Raw genomic sequence first — 27,335 nt, forward strand, 5'->3', positions numbered from 1 at the left:
TTCTAAAAATTTTGTTTAAAATTAATAACAAAGCTTTCAAATATTATTTAATAATAAAAATTTTTTAATAGAAAAAATGCTGCATTTTTAATAATTTAGAAAATACCTTTGAAATGAAAAAGACCATATATAAAATGTATCAAAATTATGTACATATATAAAATGTTGTCAAAATTATTACTATATAATTTGATTTGCTCTAGGACGGTTTCATAAATGTTATAATTTTTATAAATATTAAATATTAGTTACAAGTACAAATTATAAATTGTATCTAATCGATTAAATTTATCATATATGTTATTTTCCATAACAAGATGAGTAATACATTATCTGGCAAACGTACTTATCAGATATATTATCAGGGATCGGTTAGTGAGTAGATATAGCTTTTATTACGACTGAATAAGCAATCATTGACGTTACCTAGTCTGAATGTGAAGTCACAAAGTCGCGAATAAATCACGAATCATGATATTTAACTATTGTAATATCATTATGACATTACTTTTAATTGTGTGCAACAAATGTTTGTGTGATATATGCAAAACCTGTATATGTTCTACCTTAAGTAAGTCCAAAAGAAAAAAGAAATCTACAAAGAGAAATAATAAAAACTAATTACATTACTAATTACATTATATTATTAATTTTTAATATTTATTAATTATAAATATTTTTATGTTATATATCATTGTTCTTATAGATTCAGGAGCAATTATTGATTGTCATGACAGGCATCTAGGATTCAATGAAGCTCTCAATTTTGATCTTCTCACTCTTGATCAGCATCAATCATTAAATAAACTTATTCTTTCAAAAAATAACTTAGTGCTTTTACCCATAAACGAACTAAAGAACTTGAAACATTTAAAAAAATTAGATCTGTCTCACAATCAGTTGGATAATATACATTCAGATATTTTCAAGAATCTAAACGATCTCGAAGACTTAAATTATTCCTATAATCTATTATGGGGCTTCGATATTTCCATTTTAAACATAGACTCTTCCCTTTCCAAATTGAATTTGAGTCATAATCAAATTAGTAGCTTGGAGAAAAGCTCAGAAAATATAACAACGAAGTTGAAAATCCTTGATGTATCTCACAACAACCTTAGTAATCTGGTAGTGTAGCAATTTTATTTAATTTTGACAGTAAAAATTATTTAAATTTTTTAACAATGTTGTAACAATAAATTATATAAGTAAAATAATCACATATATATTTATTTCATAATCTACTTTTAATATTATATATATACTAATCTTATTTGTTTAATTTTTTCTACTTTGTAGAATTTCTTCGATGATTTACTGGAGCTGGAATACTTGGATCTCTCCTTCAATAATCTATTTAGTCTCCCAGCCAAGTCATTACTTCGTTTACAACATTTGGAGATACTTTACATGAACAATAATCATCTTCTCGATTTAAATTTCCAAAATTTTCCATTGTCACTACTGGAACTTTATGCAGAAAACAATTTTATCAATTACTTATCATTACAAAACTCATCAGTTCGTATCTTAAACATTCAAAATAACTGCATTTCTAATATACATAAAAATTTAACATTATTGGAAGAATTAAAAGATCTAAATATTAATGGAAATTCCTTATCAGAATTTCCGGATGTTTTTCTTAAAGATTTAGAAACGCTGGATTTATCTTTTAACAATTTAACAATGATTCCTGAAACGGTTTCTATTAAAAATTTTCCAAATTTAAGAATTTTTAAAGTTAATGGAAATCTTTTAGAAAATGTAAAAATTCGGTCTGAATTGAGATTGGAAAAATTTGAAGTAAATTTTGTGAAGACGATTGAAGAGATTAGTAAAGACACATTTCTAATGCTGAAAGAGAGGAAGAATAATTGTATAAATATAACTGTTTCGAGTAATACAAAATTGAGCACAATCGAGGAAAATGTTTTTCAGCACATGAATATTTGTTCTGTAAATATATATATCTTATAACTTGTTAGATAAAAATATCTTTACACGTAATTCTTTTTCTTTATTTTTCTCAGCTAGATTTAAGCAATAATTGCTTTGCTCATTTGTCGTCAAAATTACTTGATGTAAATATTTCAAATGCAAACTATTTCATTAATCTGCAAGGTAATCCATTTATTTGCAATTGTTCATTGCAATGGATGTTAAGTACGTTAGTCCCAAAACTTTACTTGATGAAGCCTAGTCTGTTAGAAGATTTAAGGTAATTACAATATAAATTAATGTATTATATGCATCATTAGAATATATTACACAAATTATGAATGGATAAATATCCACTTTTATTTTGTATTTCGATTGAATTAATTTAATAAGTAAATAAAATAATCATGTTATTTTTAAATTTATTAATTATAGATGTGCTGGCCCAGCTCCATTAACTAATAAAAGAATGATCCATTGGTATAAATGGAAAGGAAAAGTTTTCTGCGATGACTCCTCACATTTCGCTGAAAGGATGACTGTTAATATTGCGAGTATTTCTAGTAAACAGGTCGTGACATTCGAAACCAGTCCTGGAATGATCGCTGCTCTGGCCACAGCAATCACCCTGCTTGCAATTCTAACGATAATCGGTATTCTGTTGACTCGAAGAATGATCACGAAGAAAAGACGAATCAATCGTAGATTTTAGTAAATAGATAAAAATTCGATTCAATCATAGATTTGCACATTTTGTAATTCACCAACTAATCAAAATATCGAGAAAACCTGTTGACGATAAGCTCAAAGGTAAGAAAAGATGTACATTATATACTTTATTAAAAATAATATTTAAATCATTGGTTGAATCTCTTTCTCTTTATTTTATTGAATCTTTATTTTTTTATAAAAACATAAAGACTGTCATTGTGGAGGAAAACATATAAAAGATATTACTTCCACAATTTAGCACAGCTTATACTCTTGTGTAAATTAGCTGTCATAATCTCTAATCCTTTCTTATCTTTTTAATATAACACTTATTGTAACAGGAACCACACAATCTGCAAATAATGTATAATAATAATTACCATATATAGAAACGTATCAAGAATTGTTTTCACGATTACACATGCTTTGTTAAAGTTACAAAACTCTATTTATTTTAATAAATAAATTTATATTCAACGATAGATTCTTTTCACATAACTTTAAAGTAGTTTATAATTATATTAATTTTTTTAAATCACTAATTAATATAACTGATTATAATAATTAAATCAATTATTTAAATTGATTTGTACTTACAAAGAGTTTAATTATTTAGTCTAATTTAGTTTAATTGTGACTTGATTTGGACGCAAAGGTAATTTATTAATTTCCATTTTGAGGCATAAGATCGATTTCTTTGTGGCTATAATGCGCGAAGAAGACCTTTATGAAATTCTGATTCGATAAAATCGATTCTTCCACGTCCACAACACATGAAAACGACTCTTATGTCTAAGATTGTAATAATAGGCATACTTAATCAGTGTCGTCATTAGATATCATCGATTTGCCAATGACTAGACGTTACTCTTGGAGGGGGATTTTCCCTGAGTTCGGTCAGAAAATTGGAAATATTTTGATAGTAATTCGGCTGGCACCAGGTTTCGTTATGCGTACCACCCACGACTGGAAGTATGCGCTTGCATGTGCTTCGACAATTCTTGTAGAGGTCCTGCATCATGCGAGGTGGTACCAATGTGTCTGTCAGACCAGAGATGAACAGAGTGGGTACTGTGACTTCGCGAACTTTCAGAATAGATAAATACTGCAATAAGAAGTATAAAAATATAAGAATATATTGCAGAAGAAATATATGTGATCATAAAAGATATTTATTACTTTTAAAGATTATATATGAAAAAAAATGTAAAATAAGTTAATTTTATATATAAAGTTGTAATAAAATTAAAGAATAACGATATAATAATATTATTGTTTCAAGTCACACACATCGATAACAAAATTATGTTCATTTTTAATAAAAGACATGCTATATTTTTTTCTCAAAAATAATAAAATGTATTAATTGATTTATAGAAAATCGAAATAATCGTGTATAAAATAAAATATATAAAAAAATAGAAACTATCTCTTCACCTTGTTCTTGTATACAAAGAGGGGCAGATACTGTAGAAATTTGGATCCGACGAATAAGGCGGCCATATCTGGAATACTAGTGAAGGTGTTTTCGAGTATAAGGCACCAAATCCTCTGCAAATTTTCTTCTTTTGTGGCTAAATCGATTGCTACCGCTCCGCCTATCAAAATTATTAGAGTAAAAAATAATTAAAACACGAATAATGTTTAAAATAATAAAATAAAATTTTTATTTCTTACCTAGTGATCTACCAAATACTATAATTTCATTAGTATTAATATCCGTTCTACTGGACAGATAGTCTATTCCTGCTCGGGCATCCATATAGAGACCCTCTTCTGATGGGGAACCCTGCGACAAACCGTATCCCCGATATTCTAACATTAGAATATTACACTGGATATTATGATACAGTCCCACTATGTTTTGCAACCTAGAAAAAATCAATATAACTTATTATATATAATGTATATAAATATATATAATTTATTATAATACAATTTTTCTTATATTAATATAATATTAAATACTAAAATTCTATTTTTTATATAATAGAGATTATACAGATATAATAAATGAAGAATATTTCTAATAATAATATTATAATTAACAAAATTTCTAAAAATTCTTTAATTATTCATTAATGTTGTAATATAATGACTAATTAATAAACTTTTAGAGTAATAATTTATGTAACTTCTTCTTAATATGTAAATGTGTGTAACAAATAGAATATTTAAATAAAATAATAAATACTGAATACCGATGGCCCATGTTGCCAGCATTGCCATGAAGAAACAATACTGTAGGTGCTTTCCTCATTCTGTCCTCTGGTTGGGAAACAAAGAACATGTGTAGTATTGTACCATCTCCAGCTCTGGTATACACACTTTGATATGGTAAATTAAATATTGAAGGAGCTGGTACATAAACTCTGGAATGAGATGGCAGTTCTGGATGATAAAGAAGCTGATCTTCTCTGTGGTAGAGTATTCCTATAACAATAAGTATTATGAATATAAAATAATAAAGGGCCTTAATAATATCTATATAATATTGAGCTGATAATAATATTTTTATAGATTAATAATAGGACTTTAGAAAATAATACTTTGTGTAGCAAGAAAGGTACAAACCAGTTGTGGCAAAGCACAGCAGAAAGAAAGCTAAAATTCCACCATATAACCAATATAAAAGGAAGCAGACAAGGATATAAATTCCACTAAAGGCCCAACACTTCATGGCGACGCTACCTAGAAGTCTGATTGGCCTACTACGAGCTAAACGTATTCTGAAGGACATTATTTCTGCGTTTTGTCTAATTTGACAAAACTCTGCGTTATCTGAACAGCCGAGCTGTTTGCAATAAGCACATTTGTCTTGGTTTAAGGACAGCCATGATCCATTAAGTCAATCACTGCAATCTTTTACACTTCTCTCCTGCAAAAAATTGATAAATGTTTTAATGACAATACATTATTAGAACCGTGATTTTTATGGATTATCTATTTATTTTATACATCTCATCAAAATAGATTGTAAATTTTATAACGTATCTTTATGTGCCAATTAAATAATGCGTTAGAAAATCGTCAAGAAATTATAAAATCTTTCTACAAAAACTTAATCATAATTTTCTCATCTACTTACAGATTATATATGACTAAGTAAAAATAAAATCGAGATTAGATTAATAAAATCAGATACGATTTTCTTTTATCGATTTATAGCTTATAAAAATTAAAGCGAATTACATGAATTGTGTATAAATTAGTCATATATATATGTATTATAACCTAATCTAACCTGTAAGATGATAGTGACAGATGCATCGTACAAAATTGAACGATCAAATTAATGGAATTTTTATGGCACTAATTAAAACGTGAGAATTCATAAAATGACGATTGTTCGAATCACGATTGTTATTATTATACTTTGAGCATCGAGTATTTATTTAATTTTTTATACGCTAAATCATACGCACGAATCTAGGTTAGTTTGTACATACATTTGCGCTGGCTGCACTTTTTCTCACTCATCGAATATGCGCGCATTTGGGTGTGTTCGGAAATCCTATTTCACGGAATAAAGCATTTAGTTGACCAATCAGAATAGAAGGAGAAAGGAGAATTTTTAGCGTGACTTTCCCGACTACAATCTTCGCATGTTATGGGGGGTGGCGTGCGCACCGGCGCGCGCACCCCCCCTCCCCGCCATCCCCCACCACGCCACCCCCCACCGCAGCGACGCGGCACGCGGCGCGCGGCGCCACTCGAAGGTCAAAGTCGAACGCGCCGCGCACATCGACACACGCTCTTTCTTTCGTGCTCTCTCGTCCCGTGTTGTGCGGATCTGCAATTGGCGACACTGCCTGAAATTTGCAACGCGTCGTAGGTTATCGTGTCGCCGGCGCACTCGTGTTTCGATAGTTGTCGCGTTCGAAGGTGCATGTACGAAATAACCTCACTCCGCTCATCCTCGAAGGAACGTACGCAATGACGGAGATAGTGGTGGCCAACGACGAGGAGCAGTTACTCTCGCGGATCTCGAATCTTGTCGCTCGCGCCGCCGACGACGCAATATCACGCGATGACCGGATCTTTCGATTCGGAGTATCAGGTGATCCCAATGATCCTATCCTCTAGCTTCTTTTTTTTTCTTTTGCATACTTATTTAGCTCTACTACATCTCCTGCGTTAACAATTCCCGCGTTCTATAATTCTATAAGTGTATATATATATATATATATATATATGAAAGAATTTTCGTAAGAATTAGAATTCCGTTTTTGCTAATGAAAAAAATATCTTGTGTTTTTTTTCAATTTCACTAAAGGTCAAGGTTTTCGTATTGTCATTGTCATTGGTCATTGTTGCTGATCGCGAAAATGAAACTTTTGCATGTAGAATTACATATTGTTTCATTAATTTATGAATAAACGAAATACTAATAAAACATGTTTTTCATAAAATTGATATTTGCATATCTCCAGCGTAAGAAATTGTATTTTAGTGAATTTATATTGCAATTATAATCTCTCTCTTCTTTTTTTTTTTTCAAGTACTACACTCTCTACACCCGATATGAACTTGGCATGTAATCGAGACATTAGCTTTGTCATCCTGTTTGATTAAAAAAACTTCGTTTTTATTTTTATATTGATATGGGCCGGTTTCACCATCTCCGATTAACTCAATCGACCGATTAAACTATATCTTTGTCTCTTTTCAGCTACGTTCTTAAAAAGAGACAAAGATATAGTTTAATCGGCCGATTGAGTTAATCAGAGATGGTGAAACCGGCCCTATCTATAATAAAAGTCGAAGTTGACCGGCTAAGTTCCCGGAGCTGTCGATGTTTACCTCGGTCTCCTGCCGACCTTTAACATAAAATAAAAACAATCATAAGCGAAATGACATAAGCGAAATTGAGGGAGAGTGGAGCATCGCCTGGTTAACAAAGGCTATTAAACCTTGAGAAGAAGAAGAAGGATCATCGCCTATCACCATCTAAAAATCAAAATCTGTGTATAAGACTGTGGGCGATAAGATCAAAATGAATTCAAATGCTGAAAAAATGCAGCAAAATGTGAGTATTATATTCATATATATTAAGTATGATAATATGCTTAGCATGAAAATTTATACACATGTAAACAGATGTTTTCGATTTTATATTTGAATTATTATATTTTGCATGTCCAAAAACATACTGGTACAATACTAAGAAAGCACCTTATTCCAAAAAGAAAATTATAGAGTATTCACACATGCAGTTCTATGTCCTTGACAAGGATGATGATTGTGCTATATGTATCCCGAAAACAGTACACATTGCAAGTTTGAACTTTTCCATTATCATTAATCATTTTTATTTTTTTAGGATTTAGAGAAACAAAAAGTCGATGCACCTAAAGGAAAACGCAATGAAGAGGAAATTAGAGATCGGTTAGTATTAGAACCAGAACAATTTAAAAGGTTTGATATATCAATAATAATGAGGACAATCAGGAATTTAGTTTCAGTTTAAAAATCTTTTTATGTTTTCAAATTAGGTCTGAGAAGCAAATGGAAGAAACAAATCATATGCAACCAAAAGATCGTATAATTGCTGAATATGAAAAAATTATTAATACTTTTTTCATATTCAGCAATTATATGATCTTTTGGTTGCATGTGTGATTTGTTTCTTCTATTTTTCTTCTGAGAACTAATTTGAAAACATAAAAAGATTTTTAAACTGAAACTAAATTCCTGATTTTCCTCATTATTATTGATATATCAAACCTTTTAAATTGTTCTGGTTCTGATACTAACCGATATGTAATTTCCTCTTCATTGCGTTTTCCTTTAGGTGCATCGACTTTTTGTTTCTCTAAATCCTATAAAAATAAATAATAAAGTATATATAATGATAATGGAAATGTTTAAACTTGCAATGTGTACTGTTTTCAGGATACATACAGCACAATCATCATCCTTGTCAAGGACATATAACTGGATGTGTGGATACTCTATAATTTTCTTTTTGGAAAGAGGTGCTTTCTTAGGTATTGTACCAGTATGTTTCTGGACATGCAAAATATAATAATTTAAATATAAAATCGAAAACATTTGTTTACATATGTGTATAAATTTTTATGCTAAGCATATTATCATACTTAATATATATGAATAAAATACTCACATTTTGCTGCATTTTTTCAGCATTTGAATTCATTTTGATCTTATCGCCCACGGTCTTATACACAGATTTTGATTTTTAGATGGTGATAGGCGATGGTCCTTCTTCTCTTCTTCTTCTCAAGGTTTAATGGCCTTTGTTAACCAGGCGATGCTCCACTCTTCCTCAATTTCGCTTATGTCATTTCGCTTATAATTGTTTTTATTTTATGTTAAAGGTCGGCAGGAGACCGAGGTAAACATCGACAGCTCCGGGAACTTAGCCAGTCAACTTCGACTTTTTTAAATTTTTTCGTAAGAATTAGAATTCTGTTTTTGCTAATGAAAAAAATATCTTACGTTTTTTTTCAATTTCACTAAAGGTCAAGGTTTTCGTATTGTCATTGTCATTGTTGCTGGTCGCGAAAATGAAACTCTTGCATGTAGAATTATATTTTGTTTCATTAATTCACGAATAAATAAAATATTAATAAAAAAAACATGTTTTTCATAAAATTGATTTTTGCATATCTCCAGCATGAGAAGTTGTATTTTAGTGAATTTATATTGCAATTATAATCTCTCTTCTTTTTTTTTTCAAGTACTACACTATACACCCGATATGAAATTGGCATGTAATCGAGACATTAGCTTTGTCATCCTCTTTGATTAAAAAAACTTCATTTTTATTTTTATATTGATATCTATAATAAGAGTTATATATATGTGTATTCTTATATTTATTAATATATTTTTATAGAAAAAATTGTATCTAAAACTAAAAAAAACTGAGTTTTTTTACTATTTTTATTATAATGATATAAATTATGAGCAATTAATGAAAGAGGAAAATAATATATATATTATATTAGAGAAAACTGTGATGGACATATATAAATTTAAATGTCTAAAATGGATATAGAGAAATATATATATATATATATATATATATTCTATATATTTATATAAATGTAAATATGTAGAAATTGTAAACTATACATTACATAATCGTAAAGCTTTATCTCATATACATACATATACATACTAAATTTGATAAAAGTTGGTGGATTATAAAAATTACTTAACAATTATTTGTGTTTAAACTTATTGTTTATTAAGAAACATAAATGTTTAATATTTCTGCGAATTTAATCTATTTCTACGAATTCATATGTAGAAGATTTTGATGAAAATGCAGAGTATAGCTAACAAAAAATTCTTCGATATTAGATTCTTAATCATGTTTATGCTCAGCGTTCCACATGGTTGGAGTTAATTAATTGATTGAACAATAGTATTATGTCGAATATAATGATGCATGAGATGACAAGGTTCAAATTTTTGGGGCACAAATATATGCTACAAATTTATACAGAAAATATATGGAGGAATTTTCCTAAAATTTATAGGTTAAATAGCTTATATCAAATGTCTCAAAAGTATGCATAAGCATAGACATACAAAGTATTTCCAAAAAAATATTAGCCAAAATTGTTGTTTTAATTATGCACTTAATTGCATTGAAAAGTTTACACTGTTTCAAAAATATGTGTTAATATATAATATAAAGGAGATAAAAGTATGTGTATGTGTGTATTTAAATAAATATAATTAAACTTTTAAAACATTATTTTAAATAATCTATTTTATTAAAAAGTTAAGTAGTGGGACGAATGAAAAATCTCAAAAGATAGCCATATATAAATGATAAAAAAAAATTATCAAATTATTTTTTATTAATGACATTTGCTGTTTTTATAGGCGGTTCAGTAGTGGAATTACTGGCCAAGTCTTTGCCTAATATCTCGACTGACTGGAGCAAGTGGCGTTTCTTTTTCTGCGATGAACGAGTGGTGCCTCTAGAAAACTCTGATTCTAATTATGGCCTCTACAAAAATTGTCTCATCGGAAAAGTGCCTGTCACTGAGGAGCAATTCATAAAAATTGATTCAGAATTAAATGGTATGTGATCAACAATTTATTCTGCATTTCTATTGTATTAATAAGAAAAGTTAGAAAAATAAGAACCAATCATATGTATTATATATGTGTCAAAATCAAACATACTATCGGATATATATATATATAGAAATTTCTTACTTCAATAAACTAGAAACCATTGCATTACCAATTTATTAATGTCGTTAAAATTCATTACCAATATTTATGTTTATGAATTGAATGAAGAAAATCAAACAAATATTGCGTATGTGTTGTCTTTTAAAAAAATAACTACATACATTGGCGACAATGTTTAACTCTTACTTTTTGAGCGTCTTTTATAATAATTTATATATATAATTAAATATAGTTTAACATCTCACAATTAATATTTTCATATTTATTATTTTTTACACACTTGCAATTATTTTAACTCCCCTCCTTCTCATTTTTTCAATTTCATATTTTTCATTACACAATACATATTGATTTTTACTTATTATCTATTATCATACACATGTATTTACAATTCTTTTGTAAGTTATTATTGTTTATATGATTTATTTGTCATTTATTTATTTATATGTATTTGTAGCCGAGAACGCGGCGAAGGATTACATTAAAAAAATGGCCTTCTTCTTCCCGCCGGACAGATTACCGAGATTTGATTGTTTGCTGTTGGGCTTGGGTCAGGATGGTCACACGTGCTCACTTTTTCCGGGTCATCGGGCTCTCGACGATGAGAATATGTGGGTCACATGGGAATTGAACGCGCCAAAACCACCACCTAGCAGAATCAGCCTCACGATGCCAGTCATCAATAACGCTCGCATGTGCGTATTTATCGCTACCGGCGCCAGTAAAACCGAGATCGTCAAGGTAATTGCCAAACTTTTTTATTAATTAATCGATTAGTTTTGAATTTAGTTTTGAATTATTATTAATTTTACAATTTTGCACCTTTTGAAAAAAATGTGAGAAGAAGTATATTTTTAACTAATAGCAATTTAACCATTACAATTAATAATAATAGATAATAATTAATAGAAATATATAATAAAATATATTTAAAGAAAATAAATAATAATTTCTATTTTAGAAATAGAAGATACATATATGTATATCTTATACCTCACGACTACTTTTGAATGTATATATGGGACAACATTTAGAGTGAGAAAGGGAATAAAAGACACAAGATATGCGTATCCAGCGCTCAAATATTGTCACATGGTCAATGTGGCAAATATGAATAGTAGGAGAACAGCACAAGAGGGGAAGTGGTAACTATTAGGGAATTTGGAAATAATTAGTAGCAAATTCTCTTTCTTCTTCGACTGTCGAATTTCACTTCTCGATAGCCCATTTTCAGTTAGGTTCTTCTTTTCATTTATGAATTTCTTGGATATTTGGATATAGTACTATACTGTCTCTTTGTCATCCTTTTCTTTCTTTAATTTATGCTTATCTAGTCAATTTTGATTATAAAATTATTTAAGAATTCTCTATTACAACCTCCTTAGCCAGCTGATTCTCCGTAAATTAAATTTACCTCCTAACTTGACTTTTCTTGCAATGTTCTCTCGTATACTGCATATTTGCCACTTGACTTTTAGAACATATATAGTAGAAAGGAAAGAACATGTTCCATTTGATCAATATTACAGAATTGCACGTATAAATTGGGACTGAAAGTCAATTTTGCTTGTATTAAATTACATTTATTGTTGTTCACAGAGGGTCTTGAAAGACAAAGAGGATTTGCCAGCCACAAGAGTGAATCCAAGCGATGGCACTCTCTTCTGGTTGCTCGATCAGGAAGCGGGCAAGCTACTTAATTCAGACTGAAACGCGAAATTAGCCCAAAGTAAGACCGCTACACAAGATTTGCACCAATTTTATAACATTCCATACTATATATTAAGATCGTCTTGTAATTCCATTATAAGCCTTTCTTTAGTTAGATATTTTAATACATGCTTTTTTCACTATAATTTACTATTAAATTCGATAGAATATTTGAATGAGCATGTATTCATACCAAAGGCATGTAAAAATAAGTCATAAAAAATCAAATAGGCAATTTTTGACTGATATTGCTCAATATCGTTTATATAAAAAAAAATGTAGAAACTTTATTGTAAATTAGTCTACAAGTGTAAAAAAAGACAAACAAAATTTAATAAAAGAATAAAATTTGTATTTTCATCAAAAAGAGCATTAAATAATAAAAATTTGCAGCTTTGTTAAAGTATGTAATTTAGTAACAAAAAATTTAATCAAAATTTTTATTACACATACATATATAATATGAAATACGAGGAAATTTAATCAAAAATAGAAAGCAAAGTAATTGTTTTATTATAAATATTTGTGATATATTGTCACTTTACTTAATCAAACTACGGTACTGTTTCTATTTTTTTAGAAGATGGATGGGAGGAAAATGCAAACAAATTGATCGCAAAATTTATTTCAGATGTCGCAATTTTCAAGCAAAAGGGATAAATAACAAATATATCTATCAGTGCCTATCAGAAATTAAGTCATAGATTATATAAACTTAATATTATATATATTGTAATATATTGCAAAACTAAGAAAGCACGGTGCCTTTCAATAAAGCAAGATAACGATAAATTCCCGGTTGTATTGTCATAACATAGTTTGTGAAAAATATTATTGCATTTATTTTAATATGAATTAATATAAAAATATTTTGCAATACAATTTGCGTACTTTCAATGTTAATTATTATCAAAGCTAAATTTTACTATTGGATTGTAAGTCAGATTTCTTAATTTTTAATCTTTAATGTCATTTACCTTTATATATATATATAGTATCTGAGACAATAAAATTCGACAAGTAAAATACATATTTTATTGCTGAACTAGAATGTGATTCTCTACAAAATAGTTCTTTTGAAATGCTATATAAAAATTCAGTATTTCTTTCATCTTTCGAGTTCGTGAAATTTAATAATGAAATTTGATAAAGTGTTTGTGACTTTTGATAAGGTGAGTATTAATTAAAAATCAATATTATACGCGGTATTATTTATTTTTTAATCTATTCAGTCCTTCAATTTTTTATATGCCTAATTTATGTACAAGATATTCTGAAAGAAAAATATATATGAATAAAGTAATAGTACATTTTTTGCGAGAGTTTAGAAAGAAACATAAATTCCTTTTTTAGAGAGAAGTTAATTTTATTTTAAATTAAAGCAAACAATTTCTGAGAAATATCTTTTTTTGTTAAAGATAAAAATATAGTATAATTCTACTATTTATTTAGTTAAATAAAGATATATAAGATTTTTTAACTTCTTATATATAATTAAAATAATCAATTTCTCATTTTTAATGTTATAAATAAAAGGGATACATTGAAGAACCAATGATTTAAATGTATATGATTATGTATTTAAATATAGAATTTTAAGATTCTTAAACAAGTTGTAACTCTTAACTTTTTGATAAAAATAAATAGAATATTATTTGGAATGTATGTCTCAAATATATTTGCGATATGGAAATTATAAATTAAATTCTCTATAAATAAATCAGAAAACGCATATCTTGTCGTGAATTCCAAATCTTTTATGCATTTAACTCTCCTGTAATAATTTAATAACTAAATAATAATTTCACTTGCTAGTTAATTCTTTTTTCAAGGATATAATAAAAGTACTGTGTAAATTTACACAATTATTAATAAATATTAGAAAACTATATATGTATATAAAATTTAAATTAACATTTATATTTTTGCAAGAAATCTATATATAATTTGATAATATATTTTGATAATTTTCTTAAAAACAAAAATAAAATTAATGAAAACTGTTATTTAAAATTCTTTAAAAGATTTATTAAGAAATTTTATTTCTTAATATAATTTATTAGAATTTTAACTAGAAAATTTAATTTAAAAAAAATTTCGTTTATTTTAATAATATCTTTTATTAATTCTCTTTTTATTGAATTTTCTATTAGTTCCAAGATAACAAAGATAATTAAAATAAAAAGATAATTAAAATGTTTTTTTTAATTTATAGTTTATATATCGCCACTATTTTATTGCGTTATTCTTGAAAATAATTGGGATATTTATCGTGCGCGAGTTATCATTATTTTCCGAACATTCATAAATAAACAATATATTCAATGTGCACATATTTATAATACATGTAAATACATAATGTACATAGTTCTTGTTCACAAAAATTATCTAGGGGAATGAATTATACTTATAGCAATTCGAAAATAAGTAAAATAATATAGTAAATTGCAGCGGCTGGTGAAATCAAATTGACATATAAATAATTGACTACAAAATACAAATAATCAAATCGAGATACAAACTGAAGATTGTATAATTTATAATAGCAATTGCGAAATTATGTAAAACTTTATCTGAGTTAATTTTTTTTTAGTTAATAATATATATTTTTTTCTTTTATTGTAAGATTTTATCCATGCTTCTCTCTATAAAAACCTCAAAGTATAAAATTATAAATTAATTTTTAAATAATTTCGCAAATAAATGTTATTTTGCAAAATTATACGGAATTTGTTTATTTCATAAAGGACATAAAGCATGTTTTCTATCCCAATGAATCAACTTATTTTACATAATTTCGTAATTTACAAGATCTCGATATTAACAAACCACGCGAGAATTCAGTTTATATAGTCATATACAATACATATCACAGTATCAATGTATAACTCGCGATCCTCTATTCTTGCAATTAAAATGGAATTTTTTATATCGCTATTACAGCGCTTTTATATATTGTAATTCAGTAAATGTAAATTTTCGTGGACATTAAAGTCAGAGAAGTAAAAAGGCGAAAGAAGTTAGTTAAATCTGATAACATGATCTAATACATAAATAAATTATAAACAGAATTGAGAAAATTAAATTCAATATCAATTTTTTACTTTTAAACTAATCTTATATAAATGTCTGATAATTTCTAATTTTCCTTTTTTATCACAATAATAATCAAAATTATATATATTTAAAAAAAAATTATTTACTCTATTTCTGAATTATAATAAAAAATGATTATATATAAATAGATAATTATGTAATTATAATTTAATTACATAGACAGATAATCATAATAATTTATATAATACGCAAATTCTTCATTTTTTGTACTGACTTGAATGTTTTCGCCGATAAAATTTGTTTTTATACTAAATATTAATCGAGAACTGGCCTTTCCTTATTCGATTACTGTCACTTAAAACTTGCACGTATATTTGTTTACAAAAAAAAAAAAAAAAAAAAAAAAGATAATACTCTTTTTTTATACATGATACATATTCTGCCTCGTACTTACTCGTAAAAATCAGACATCGTTGCGTTATAGTAATAACAATATGTATTACAGCAATTGCTAGAAAAAATTGGTAATTACGATTCATTATATATTAATTCGCAGTTATTTTTTGTATAATTTATTAATATTAAAATATTAAGGTATATTGAAATTTTAATAAATCATAAAAAACTGCGAGATATATCGATTTATCGAAGAAACTTCTCGAGTTAGCAATAATAATAAATAAACGTCGCAATTTTTTTTCTTTCTTTATTTTTTTTTCTCTTTGAGATAAAACGAACGAACATGCCTAATCAAACGACCATATATTCGCCTGTCGATGATTATTTATGTCGAACAAAAAGAGAAAAAAAGAGAGAGAGAGAAAAAGAGAGAGAGAGAGACAGAGAGAGAGAGAGGGGAGAGAGAATAAGTTAATTAATTAAATTAATCCTAGTATATATATTCATCACGTCATTCTGACGCCCAGCGCCTGCCGAAAATGCTCATATACTACATAGCTAATAGACACGGCAGGTGCAACCTAAAAAAAGAATATATTTTTTAGTAGAGTAAAATTAAACATTTTTTAAAATTGTATTAATCTACATTATTTCTATATGTTAAGTATAGAAAACAATTAGAAATTTATATTTTTTATGATACGAAGAATAAGTGCAACACAGAGAATCAATCAACATTACAGAAAAGAAGCAACCCATAAATTTTCATTATTTCGAATTTCAATGTTTTACACGTCTTTTCTCAAGAAAACTTAATTATAAATATAAAATATAGCGTTTATTTTGCAGAAAAAGTGCACAGAACCAGATGTGTAATAAAATAAGTTTTATAATTAAATTTTAAATAAAATGCTATTTAGAAAATCTGAATTATACAGAAATAAATTCATATATATTGAAAAAATCAGAATTTATACATTAAGAATTTATTTATTTCTAATAAAATTTTAGAAAGTCTTAAGCAAATGCAGAAAATACAAAAAATTAAATTGTCATCACAACACAATTCCAAGAAGGTCTGTGTGAAATAAATAATTTGTGAGAGTGTGTGTGTATACAAATAGAAACTTCAATATATTTTATAAAATTAGATAAAAAAATCCATAAAAATTCTATATAACTTTTATAGATAAGTGTTTGTATTTATATATTCATTTTGTATTGATCATACCTTAAGAAAATTGGGTGTGAGGCCGCGATAGAGACCGCGTATTCCTTCGCGGTTGAGAATGTCCTTGAAGACACCCATCATGGTATTGGGCGATTTTTCTGGTGCGACCTCGGCTTGCAACCGCGTTCGCACCAGTGCTAACGGGTACGAGCACACCTGGCCCGCTGTACTCGACGCTGTGCCACACAATAACAGAATCCAAAACGGCGGTTGTTCCTTCTTGTCGTGTGTACGTAGGTAACTATTTTTCAAGGTCTACAAATGTGCACGCAAATTAATTTATCGAGAAAATCTCGAAAAATTTATCTCGACTCGAATTGTACTATATTGAATTAAATAATCGCATAAATATATAAATTTAATTTTGCATAAATAACATTAATAATTACAACAGGTATATACAGGGTGTCCCATAATTCGCGAACCACCCGTCAGTTACAGGTAGAGCATGTTGAACTGAATAGAAAAGTCCTCTACCATTTTGCGATTTTCGCAATAATTAATGAGAAATAAATTAAAGAAGATCAGCCAATTCGCGTGACGACGGCGAGAAAAGACAGCCCAGTTTCATATCGTTACTAAGCATGCGGCGAAAAGAAACAGTATAATGTTACACGGTTGCTAAGCGCGCGATGAAGCGGGGAGGAGCGCTTTACAAAAGACAGTAACTACATACGAGTAGCGCTAACTCTGGACCCTCGAGTGGGCTGTCTCTTCTCGCTGCACGCTTATCATCGCTCGAATTGGCTGATTTTCTTTAATTTATTTCTCATTAATTATTGAGAAAATCGCAAAATGGTAGAGGACTTTTTTACTCAGTTTAACCTACTCTACCTGCAACTGACGGGTGGTTCGCGAATTATGGGACACCCTGTATAATGAAATCGAAAATAATATAAAGATTTTATCAGTGTTTTAACTTACTTCGTAGACGGCTAAATCGATGCCGGCATAAGGAAGTATTCCTATCAAATTGGGTACGTAGCCTCTGTAAAAGGATTTTAAGCCACCTTGTCTATATATTTTTTTAGCCGCATCTACCACGCCGTGGAACTCGCCCGTTTTTCGCAACGCGAGTCTCGTCTTCAGGACCTGTAAAATTATTTGTTACATATTATTATCATTTCTTTTTAGAGTTTATTTCATACAATTTCATTATACATATAGTATATATGTATATATGTGTGTGCGTGTGTTTGTTTGTTACATAACTTGTACTTTCTGTATTTTTTGTCTGACAATCTAATAAGATAATAAAGTTAATAAAACGTGACGATACAAGAGCCATAGTACACAACAAATTTACATGGCTTCTCGCGTCTGACGTCATGATTCAATATAACTGCAGCGAGGAGTCTATAAGATAATGGGATGTACCTCGAGGGGGTAGATGGCCGATTGGCTGATACCACCAGCCATGGAGCCGGCGCAAAATCTCTCATAAAGTTCGAGCTCGCGCGTCTCGTTGTCCGCCTTGATGGCCCTCTTCACCTGCTCGTATGCCATAAATTTGAGCGCCGTCTCCGGGCCAATCTTGACCACGTTAATGCCATTGCCGCGCCACAGGCTGCTAATGCCACCCTCGCGCAACATGTACCTGAAGCAACTCATGATATTGCAGTGTCGTGTGCCGTGGACCTGCAAGGACGATCGGACGAGTCTCTCGTCGTGTTAAAGCAAACTAGACAAATTTACTCGCTCGCTCGCTCGCTCGACATATTGCCATAAGCGGATCTTTTTCGAATAACGCATAATAAATGTGTATACAACATGTGAATCAAGATAGAAATTTTTTCATTTAATTGTTTTCAGAAATTATATATGCTAAATATTATATATAATAAATGTATAAAATATGACATTCGGAGAAATAATATTTGTGTTATTTTTAACTTTGACATTATTAAAGCAATGTAAAAATCAAATGAAGGCTCTTTGGCAAAAAAACATAGTTAGCAATAAACTTACCTGCAAATAGACCTTGATGCGGTCGAGGGGAGCGGTGCAGGTACGCGATACTGCACCCGCTATCCCTCCGGATAATAAATGCCGCCACCACATCCCCGACACCATCTCGCCTTTTGTGAACTCTTCGGGGACGCCAATGTCCTCCCCGATGTCCATATACTATAAACAAAAAAGAAACATTCCACAATTATTGAGAGCAACATCCGGAGATCTTATCATAGATATCAGATTTGTCAAAAAATTAATAATTTAAAGATTATTCAAGGAATCTTAAATCAATTAGATATGAATAAGATATTATTACATGAGTATATAAAGTGATATTTATACACACACACACACACACACACACACACACACACACATTCAATACATTTATGCAAGTTTGTTTGAATGAGACTGTTTCACAATCTTGTGAAAGTACAAATTTATTGGTTCATAAAGTATTAATAAAGGTACAATACTAATAAGATGTGTATTATTATAGAATATTAATAATAAATATTTAAAATTAATGTCTTACAATACGCACAATAATATATTATATCTTACGATACATACATGCAATAATTAATGTAATAAATAATATAATATTAATTTATATGTATATATGAATATTATATGTAATCTTACACAAATGATATTTAATAATAATTTAAGAATATTAAAATTTAATAGTAATTTAAAAATATTAAAACCGTATTGTAAAATATTAAAATCTCGAAAAAAAATTATCGCACTTTTAATTATTCATTGTCTTTATTTTTAATATAAAATTACGCAACTTAAATTTTTGCGATAAATTTTTTTGCTTATCATTGTTCTCAAATGAGTAGGTTTGGCCTTGAATCGTAAACGTGAATCGATCAGGATGATAAGATTACTGTCGCGACTAATTTTTTCGGTTATCTTTTTCTTAAGGACACACACATCCTGTAGATCATTTATCGCTTGCGATAAAATGTGAAGTATCGCAGTGTTGTATTTCGATGAAAGTAATCTATGTATAATACAATAGAGCTATTATATTACAAAATGCGCGTTGTAATTCAAAGCCTCGTATAGGTATTGAATCCGCGAATGAATATTGAAAAAGAATATTTAATTTGAATCTAAATGAGAATATTAAAGCCAACACGTTTTCAAATACTAATTTTTGCGCAATAAGATACTTAAGTATATTCCCCCTAATTGAAAATTTCACTCTTCATAACTAATTACAATCTTTACTCATATCCTATTCAATTAAAGATTTTTCACAAATTCTATTTTTTTTTAATCACTAATAATAATCACAAAAATCTATAATATTTTAATCTTAACTTGAATTTTTCAAAGAAAAGCTAAAAGCTTTGCTTTATTTTATTTTTAATTTAAATTTTGTAAATTATAATTTTATTGGCATAAATATGCAACTTAGAGCAATATATTCAAAAATATGTATATATATATAAATATATATATATATATAATATAATAGAAAATTATTTTAATATTTTATTGTTAAAATTATTATTATTTAATGAGCGAAAAGGATTAATTTGTTTTGTTTATCATAATGCAAATACTTAACTTTATGTAAAACGTTAGAGAGAAATAAAAGTCGCAATATCCATAAAACTGTGTGTGTGTGTGTGTGTGTGTGTGTGTGTGAACTTTTGAACTTTGTATCATTTATATTTCGTCATTTGTTTTCGCAAGTAAACTTGAATTCCCTGATCAAATTTGTTACTTGTGTGTGTGTGTGAATGTAACGAAATAAATAATACAAAGTTCAAAAGTTTATATATTAAAGATATTACAACAATATCTCTTAATTTTTATTTCTTTCTGTAAGATTTTGTAAAGTTAAGTATCTATTATAATTCATATATTCTATTACTACTACTTAACAAAAAATGATATAAACTTTTTTATTTCATTTTTTTATTTAAAAAAACAAGACAGTTGCAAAAACGTGCGTTACTTTGCGAAATATTTTTGTCTCTGGGAATTCCTCGCCAATTTCGCAAACATAACTAGTGACGTAATATAATTCGCGAAATCACAATCATATTCTGTTCGCGGAAAAAGATAAAGAAATATTATTTTGCAATTTATTCGATACAATAATATAACAAATGAGACATTACGAATAAAAAGATGAATTGCGAGTCGTCAAGTAATAAGATCGATCACGAACTAAAAAGATCTTCCTACCATGTTCTTAGCTCAATTGGGCGAAGAGCCAAATAGAGTCTATATATCTAATATCCGGGTCTATCCTTTTAGCTACATTTTCTGTGCTCAAAATAAAAAAAAATAAAAAAAGTATATTGCAAGAAAGAAGAGATAGATATGTACAAGATGCCTCTCACTTTAAACTATGGATCATTTGATTACAATTTAAAGTCAATTTCGTTTTTCTAATGAAAATATCGCAGAAAATGATTCATTCATTTGTAGCATATCTTAGTCAAGCCCTCAAATTAAAGTAAAGTCTATTTGACATCACTGTTAAAATAAATGATTTTATTATCCATTAGCTTCTCTTTCAAAGAATCTTATATTTTTTATCACTTATAATTAAAAATTGAGAGATGCTTCGATATTTCCAAAATGTTTATACATATATTCTACAATGTTTGAAACTAACTAAGATAATGTTTAATTAAAAGAAATGTTTTAAAATTCGAAAACAAAATTTTCAAACTCATATATTTACTAAAGTTTCTTGATTTACAAAGATCAAAAATATCAAAAAGTAATAAGATAAGATTAATTCTTAATTAATTTTTATCTTTAAATATTTTACATGGTCTTTTTCGAAGCACAGCGTTATCCTGTCATAAGATTACTCGGGGAGCCGGACGTGACCTAATAACCGGGGCACAAATGTTGTTTGTTTTCCAGGACTGTTTTAGCGACTTGTTGAAAACGAGATTAACAATAAGACAAAAATGAGAACGAGCGAGATAAAATGACATTTTTATAAAGTTAGTAATTTTAATTTTTGATAACAAAAACAAGGCTGAAAATTATTTCGTTAGAAATTAGTAAATTAAAAAGAAAATTAAAAATAAATCGTATATTATAATTGGAAAACATTGTATTACATTTAATATAAAAAAAATCTTTTAAGAATATATCTGATAAATATTTAAGATACATTTTTTTAAGAAACATCAGAGAAAACAAAAATTCTTGAAACTCGCATACTAAAATCACTTTCACTCGTGCATGATTCTGACCATTTCTTAAACTTTCTTTTTCCGATTGGGACCAACACAATTAGTAAACTTGGGTTCTGATTGGCTGTTTGAAGGCTAACATGATACTCACCCGTTGTAAAAGCTCATGGTAACCCTGCAGAAATTCCTCGCATACTTGACACGCGGACAAGGTGCTATCATGTTGGAGAAATCTCTGTCTTGGCTTCTGTAGAGCATACATGCTGCGATCGATCAGCTGTAATCGTGACTCACATGGTCGCGAACACGCTCGTCGCATGAGATTTGCCCGTCACTGCTCGCTCACTTTGAAATCAGTCGTATCTATGCATACGATAGCCTCTATATTTTCTCTTAAATTTCTTTAGTTATTTTTTATCATTTTCTTCCTTTCATACTTCTTTTTCTTTGTTCCTCTTCTTACTCTCGTTCCACGTTTTTCTAATTCTGTTCTTTTCCTCCTTTTCTTGCTTTCTTCTAATGTCTTATCCTGCCTATTAAGTTTTTTCCTTCTTTTTTTCTTCCTATTTCTTGAGAACTTTGTCGATTTTACTTTTTCGTTCTATGTATAATTTATTCTCTTGTTATTTTTTTAATAAATAGCATCTCGTTTCTTCTCCTTGTGTTGTGTAATTAATTTATATTCAATAATACATTCGCGTCACGTGGTGTCACAGAAATTACGCTCACTCGATAAAAAGTCAGCCACACTCGCACACTGTATAATAAAGTCTGTCGCACTTACACTGTGAGGTCTGCACTTTCGCGAACTTTCAAACTTTCTATACAGGGAGGAGTTTGCACTGATCGAGGTTACACAAATTCTCAGGAATCTCCCGCTCTTTCTCTTCTATATCTTTAAATTGCCAACGATTTTCACGTATATCCACCGATTTCTATCAAATTATTCAGAGCGATGTTTCGTTGAAAGCTATCTAGCAATTATAAAAATCGCCGGCACAGATCTAATCAATGTGAGTTCACCCACGTGGTCGAAGAAAAGAACAATCTCGAGTGGTCTTTCATGGCGGGGAAGGGAGAACGAGCTACGAATCAGTGGATTCGAACGCTCGGAGTCCGATTGCGAGACTAACGAGACCGAGAGAAGCGAGCGCGAGGAAAACCCGGATACGGAAATATCGCGCCCCTCCAAAACGGGGAACGCCTGTCTGTCCCCTTCCTGCATAACTGCTTGTTCTTTTTTTTGACGTCACAGGGCGCACACGTCATCGAGCAAAGATCTGTGCAATGACGGCCTGATCAAAGTCAGCGACAGTTGTATATCCCACAGCGCAAAGTTCATTCACAATCTAATGAGAAGAGCATTGAGAAATTTTAGTTGCATTTTTCTACATTTTGTTTTTCCGTTCATATATATCTTGCAATAATGTTGTTATTTTCTCTCTTTCCCTTATTGGTCAGTAATGGTTTAGTAAAATTAATATTTAGCACACACACGTTTTCAATAATAATAATAATATATAACATAGTTATATATGTATTTGTGCAGTTTTTCGAAAAACTTGAGTTTCTTATTTTAAAATTTAGTATTTCTTAAATCAACAAATCATGTTGAATTTACAAAAAAATTTCTAAGTCTATATTTAATCTCTAACATTTTAATACTTCAATAAAAAATATTTAACAAGTTGAAGTTGGGAATCACTGTTATGATGTAACAAATAGCTGACGAAACGTCGCATAGCATTTCGTCGGATACTTGTTGGAAACTTGACTTTCATAATTTAAATGGAGATTCGCTTCTGCATGATTTGCAAATATTATCAGCAGATATATCAAAGAGAAAAAGGGAAAAAGAGAAAGAGAGAGAGAGAGAGAGAGAGAATATATGTACATATATACACAGAATATTATTTACTATTACACATACAATTGCATTTTTTTTTAAATTACAATTATGTTTTCTGTAGATCAATGAAATTATCTGTTATTGTTCTAAGTTTACATATGTAAATTTTATACACACTTTGTGCACACATTTTTATACAATAATATACATATATGTCTATAAAAATGTGTGCACAAAGTGTGTATAAAATTTACAAATATGTAAACTTAGAATAATAACAGATAATTTCATTGATCTACAGAAAACATAATTGTAATTTTAAAAAAATGTAATTGTATGTGTAATAATAAATAATAGAAAGAATATTTAATTAAAGAAAAATTAACTATATAGTATTGTTTTATCATTATTCACTAATAATATTTATTGTTCTATATGTAAATATATCTTATTTTTTTAATCCTCCAGTTTTGTTAAGTTAGATAGTAGATTAATTATTTTTATTTTTTAAATTCATATCTTTCTCTAATTAATATTTATTATTTTGTATTTTCCTAAACTTTTATCAGTATGTTAATATATAATTTTTTTCTCGTTAATATAAAGCTTAAGCTGTATAAAGTACTCACTGTGGTGTGATGCCAATATTCAATGATGTCGAACAAGGTACTACTTGGTGCATAGAGGAGGAAGTCCCGCCATTCATCAAAACTAATTTTGAGGCTTCCATCTTGGTCCATGCTGTGTTAACAATAAATTTATTAGATAATATAACATTTAAATATTAAAGCATTTTTATATTATTTTTTATAATACTATTTAATAGTATAATATTATTTATTACTAAATATATTATTTATTGAACATTAAATATATATATTTAAAAAAGTAGCTAATAATCTAATTTAATAATTTATAATGTGTATATATTTTAAATAGCTATATAAAAAACACTTTTTAATATATAATATTAATTATTGTGTGTGTATGCATAAAATAGAGTAAGTAATTCAATATTTAAAATAGATCTAAAAATATTTGATAATAATGAGTTTGTAATATTTAGCTCTTCTAAACTTTTGAATAACAAATAAAAGAAATTTTTTTCTTTAAAAACTTAAAACTACGTGTAAAATTATGTGTAATTGCAATATATCATTTAGGAAACTATTATAGATACTAGTTAGTAGATATTAATAATTATTGCTAAGAAAATTACCGTTGCAATAACTTTGTTGCTTCTTCTTGCGCAATTTCTATCCCCAGCTCCTTGAAAGCTCTTATCAGTTCTTCCAAATCTATCGTGCCTAAAAATTACAAAATATTTAAAAAATTGTTTAATCCTGTTCATAATTTGTATTGTATATTGTGAACAGGGAAGTAAACTTTATAAGTAATAATAGTTATACTAATAAAGTGAGTTATTAAATAAATTACCTAAATATGTAAATGTTTTATACTGTAATCGTAAACTTTTATTTGATGGAGGAAATCCTTCTATTCCAAATCCGTACAATATTTCAGAAAATTATTCAATTTACTAAATACTTGCTTACCATCTCTATTCTTATCGAGATTGGAGAACTGTAGTCGTAGATTCTTCTCATGTTCGCGAACATAATGTATGAATTCTGCCAGACTGATGTCGCCACTTTTAGTACTATCTGATTTGGCCAGAAATTTCTATAAAGATAACGAAACTATCATTTAGATATGTGTTTATTCTAATTTAAATGTCGCAAGTGCAGTTAAGAGAAACAATGTGTGAGAGACAAACCCTATTATTATATTTGTACAACATTATTTTTAATCAAATTTCAGATTATTTACAATATAATACTATTGTCTTCTTTTACATTTCTCTAAAAAATAATAATCTCTGTCTGATAGCTCAATTACAAAAGTACATTCTTCACATTTCCAATACTCTATTAGATTATTCTATTATTTTAATAATTTGATTGAAAATAATTTGAATTTATAGTTTTAATAAATTTGATTGAAAAATCTTCTCTTGTTAAAGGTTATTTTGATCAATGTAATAAAATATGTATATATAGACTAATATTTAGAGCAATATTTTCGAATGTACAGTCGAATTTCTCTATCCTTCTATTCTAAGTCTTTCCCTATGTTAAGTCAGCTGTTTTCCTCTAAATCAAAACTCTTTTTTTCCACTATTCTCACACCACTCACATTTTCAACATATGATCATGTTGAAATTTTGAAATACTGTATGCAGATGCAGCTATATTTAAATTCACCTGCATAATCCTTTAGATTTGTTTCAGTTGCACTTTTTGCACTTTCTCTTTTCACTCTCTTCAAATCTCTTATTTTAAGTACAGTGAGAGTGCATCTGATACAAATGATTCATTCATCATTTATTTAATTATATTTTTCATCAACTTTTCTCTTTCTTCTTTAATAATAATAAACAGATATTATACGATCTAATAAATCTTAGATATTCGTTTACCTGCACTTGTCTCAATTCTGTTCTCTTTCTTTCTCTCTTTACTGTCTCTTTTCCTCAACCCTCAACATGTATTTATCTCACTCTAGGAACAGAAAGTGCGACATAAGCCAGAGATTCAAAGGTATTCATTTACATACACACTACACGCGCGGGCGTGTGTATGTGTATGTAAATGAATATCTGAAAATAAAATCTAATAAAAATATAACAAATATCGAGAAAAAAAGAAACAGAAGAATATACATGAACATAATATACTTTGGTGCTAACAGAAGTGTAGAAAGTACATTATACTAAAAAAAAAAAGACCCATTTTAATACAATTTCTCTCAATGGAATATTGAGCAAACGCTTATATGTACATATATGGCGCGTGTACTATATATTCCACATAAAAAAAATATATATATATAAATATAAAAAAAAAATATATAAAATGTAGAAAGGCTAAAGTATCGCAAGAGTACGCAAGAACATGCAAGAGTACGCAAGAGTCCTACCTTGGCATATTGCGCATATTGCGTGTGCACGCCGACCTCGCGCAGGGCCTGGGAGAGATCGTGCACGTCGATGCGACCGTTGCCGTCGAGGTCGAGGGTCTGGAACAGCCGCTAGTACTCTGCGTTGATACCACTGCTT

General features: G+C 28.6%; 4 protein-coding genes and 1 long non-coding RNA gene across 11 annotated transcripts; 3 read left to right on the plus strand and 2 right to left on the minus strand.

The window, feature by feature from the left end:
* The first annotated feature begins 288 nt into the window (after nucleotides 1-288).
* Nucleotides 289-2,810, plus strand: LOC145947961 (uncharacterized). Its single transcript, XM_083057723.1, has 5 exons — nucleotides 289-571; nucleotides 707-1,128; nucleotides 1,300-1,959; nucleotides 2,034-2,221; nucleotides 2,377-2,810. The coding sequence occupies exons 1-5, from the start codon at nucleotides 472-474 to the stop codon at nucleotides 2,651-2,653; spliced, it is 1,647 nt and encodes a 548-aa protein (XP_082913849.1). The 5' UTR covers nucleotides 289-471; the 3' UTR covers nucleotides 2,654-2,810.
* On the minus strand, nucleotides 2,811-6,121 carry Bem46 (abhydrolase domain containing 13-like protein Bem46). 3 transcript variants are annotated; one of them, XM_083057724.1, is made up of 7 exons: nucleotides 5,897-6,095; nucleotides 5,227-5,530; nucleotides 4,854-5,085; nucleotides 4,330-4,523; nucleotides 4,090-4,250; nucleotides 3,469-3,757; nucleotides 2,811-3,005 (listed from the first exon to the last, which is right to left on the minus strand). In XM_083057724.1, exons 2-6 carry the CDS (start codon nucleotides 5,390-5,392, stop codon nucleotides 3,485-3,487), a joined length of 1,026 nt encoding a protein of 341 aa, XP_082913850.1. In that variant the 5' UTR covers nucleotides 5,393-5,530; nucleotides 5,897-6,095; the 3' UTR covers nucleotides 2,811-3,005; nucleotides 3,469-3,484. The 3 variants fall into 3 exon arrangements, with proteins under 3 accessions (XP_082913850.1, XP_082913851.1, XP_082913852.1); XM_083057725.1 differs by lacking the exon at nucleotides 5,897-6,095 and adding an exon at nucleotides 6,102-6,121 and having other exon boundaries at nucleotides 2,811-3,757; XM_083057726.1 differs by lacking the exon at nucleotides 5,897-6,095 and adding an exon at nucleotides 5,741-5,759 and having other exon boundaries at nucleotides 2,811-3,757.
* A 248-nt stretch (nucleotides 6,122-6,369) lies between these two features.
* Nucleotides 6,370-13,483, plus strand: Pgls (6-phosphogluconolactonase). 4 transcript variants are annotated; one of them, XR_014427256.1, is made up of 5 exons: nucleotides 6,370-6,712; nucleotides 10,516-10,716; nucleotides 11,291-11,574; nucleotides 11,795-11,978; nucleotides 12,433-13,115. XR_014427256.1 is itself a non-coding variant. In XM_083057728.1 (5 exons), the coding sequence occupies exons 1-4, from the start codon at nucleotides 6,589-6,591 to the stop codon at nucleotides 12,541-12,543; spliced, it is 720 nt and encodes a 239-aa protein (XP_082913854.1). In that variant the 5' UTR covers nucleotides 6,371-6,588; the 3' UTR covers nucleotides 12,544-12,562; nucleotides 13,124-13,483. The 4 variants fall into 4 exon arrangements, 3 of the variants coding, with proteins under 3 accessions (XP_082913854.1, XP_082913855.1, XP_082913853.1); XM_083057728.1 differs by lacking the exon at nucleotides 11,795-11,978 and adding an exon at nucleotides 13,124-13,483 and having other exon boundaries at nucleotides 6,371-6,712; nucleotides 12,433-12,562; XM_083057729.1 differs by lacking the exon at nucleotides 11,795-11,978 and adding an exon at nucleotides 13,175-13,482 and having other exon boundaries at nucleotides 6,371-6,712; nucleotides 12,433-12,562.
* Nucleotides 7,327-8,971, plus strand: LOC145947970 (uncharacterized). The gene is made up of 3 exons (XR_014427259.1): nucleotides 7,327-7,681; nucleotides 8,548-8,642; nucleotides 8,859-8,971. It is a non-coding gene; the product is annotated as an uncharacterized LOC145947970 (long non-coding RNA).
* Nucleotides 13,484-15,983: 2,500 nt separating the features above from the next.
* On the minus strand, nucleotides 15,984-27,309 carry Scamc (Short Calcium-binding Mitochondrial Carrier). Of its 2 annotated transcripts, XM_083057717.1 has the most exons (10): nucleotides 27,197-27,309; nucleotides 26,697-26,778; nucleotides 25,774-25,900; nucleotides 25,437-25,524; nucleotides 24,847-24,958; nucleotides 19,199-19,357; nucleotides 18,608-18,868; nucleotides 18,155-18,322; nucleotides 17,231-17,485; nucleotides 15,984-16,580 (listed from the first exon to the last, which is right to left on the minus strand). In XM_083057717.1, exons 5-10 carry the CDS (start codon nucleotides 24,955-24,957, stop codon nucleotides 16,506-16,508), a joined length of 1,029 nt encoding a protein of 342 aa, XP_082913843.1. In that variant the 5' UTR covers nucleotide 24,958; nucleotides 25,437-25,524; nucleotides 25,774-25,900; nucleotides 26,697-26,778; nucleotides 27,197-27,309; the 3' UTR covers nucleotides 15,984-16,505. The 2 variants fall into 2 exon arrangements, with proteins under 2 accessions (XP_082913843.1, XP_082913842.1); XM_083057716.1 differs by lacking the exons at nucleotides 24,847-24,958; nucleotides 25,437-25,524; nucleotides 25,774-25,900; nucleotides 26,697-26,778; nucleotides 27,197-27,309 and adding an exon at nucleotides 22,520-23,631.
* Nucleotides 27,310-27,335: the final 26 nt, after the last annotated feature.

This window comes from Prenolepis imparis, unplaced genomic scaffold (assembly GCF_030444845.1).
Source record: "Prenolepis imparis isolate NDT839.2.m4 unplaced genomic scaffold, iyPreImpa1.0 SCAF_198, whole genome shotgun sequence".
NCBI lineage: Eukaryota > Metazoa > Arthropoda > Insecta > Hymenoptera > Formicidae > Prenolepis > Prenolepis imparis.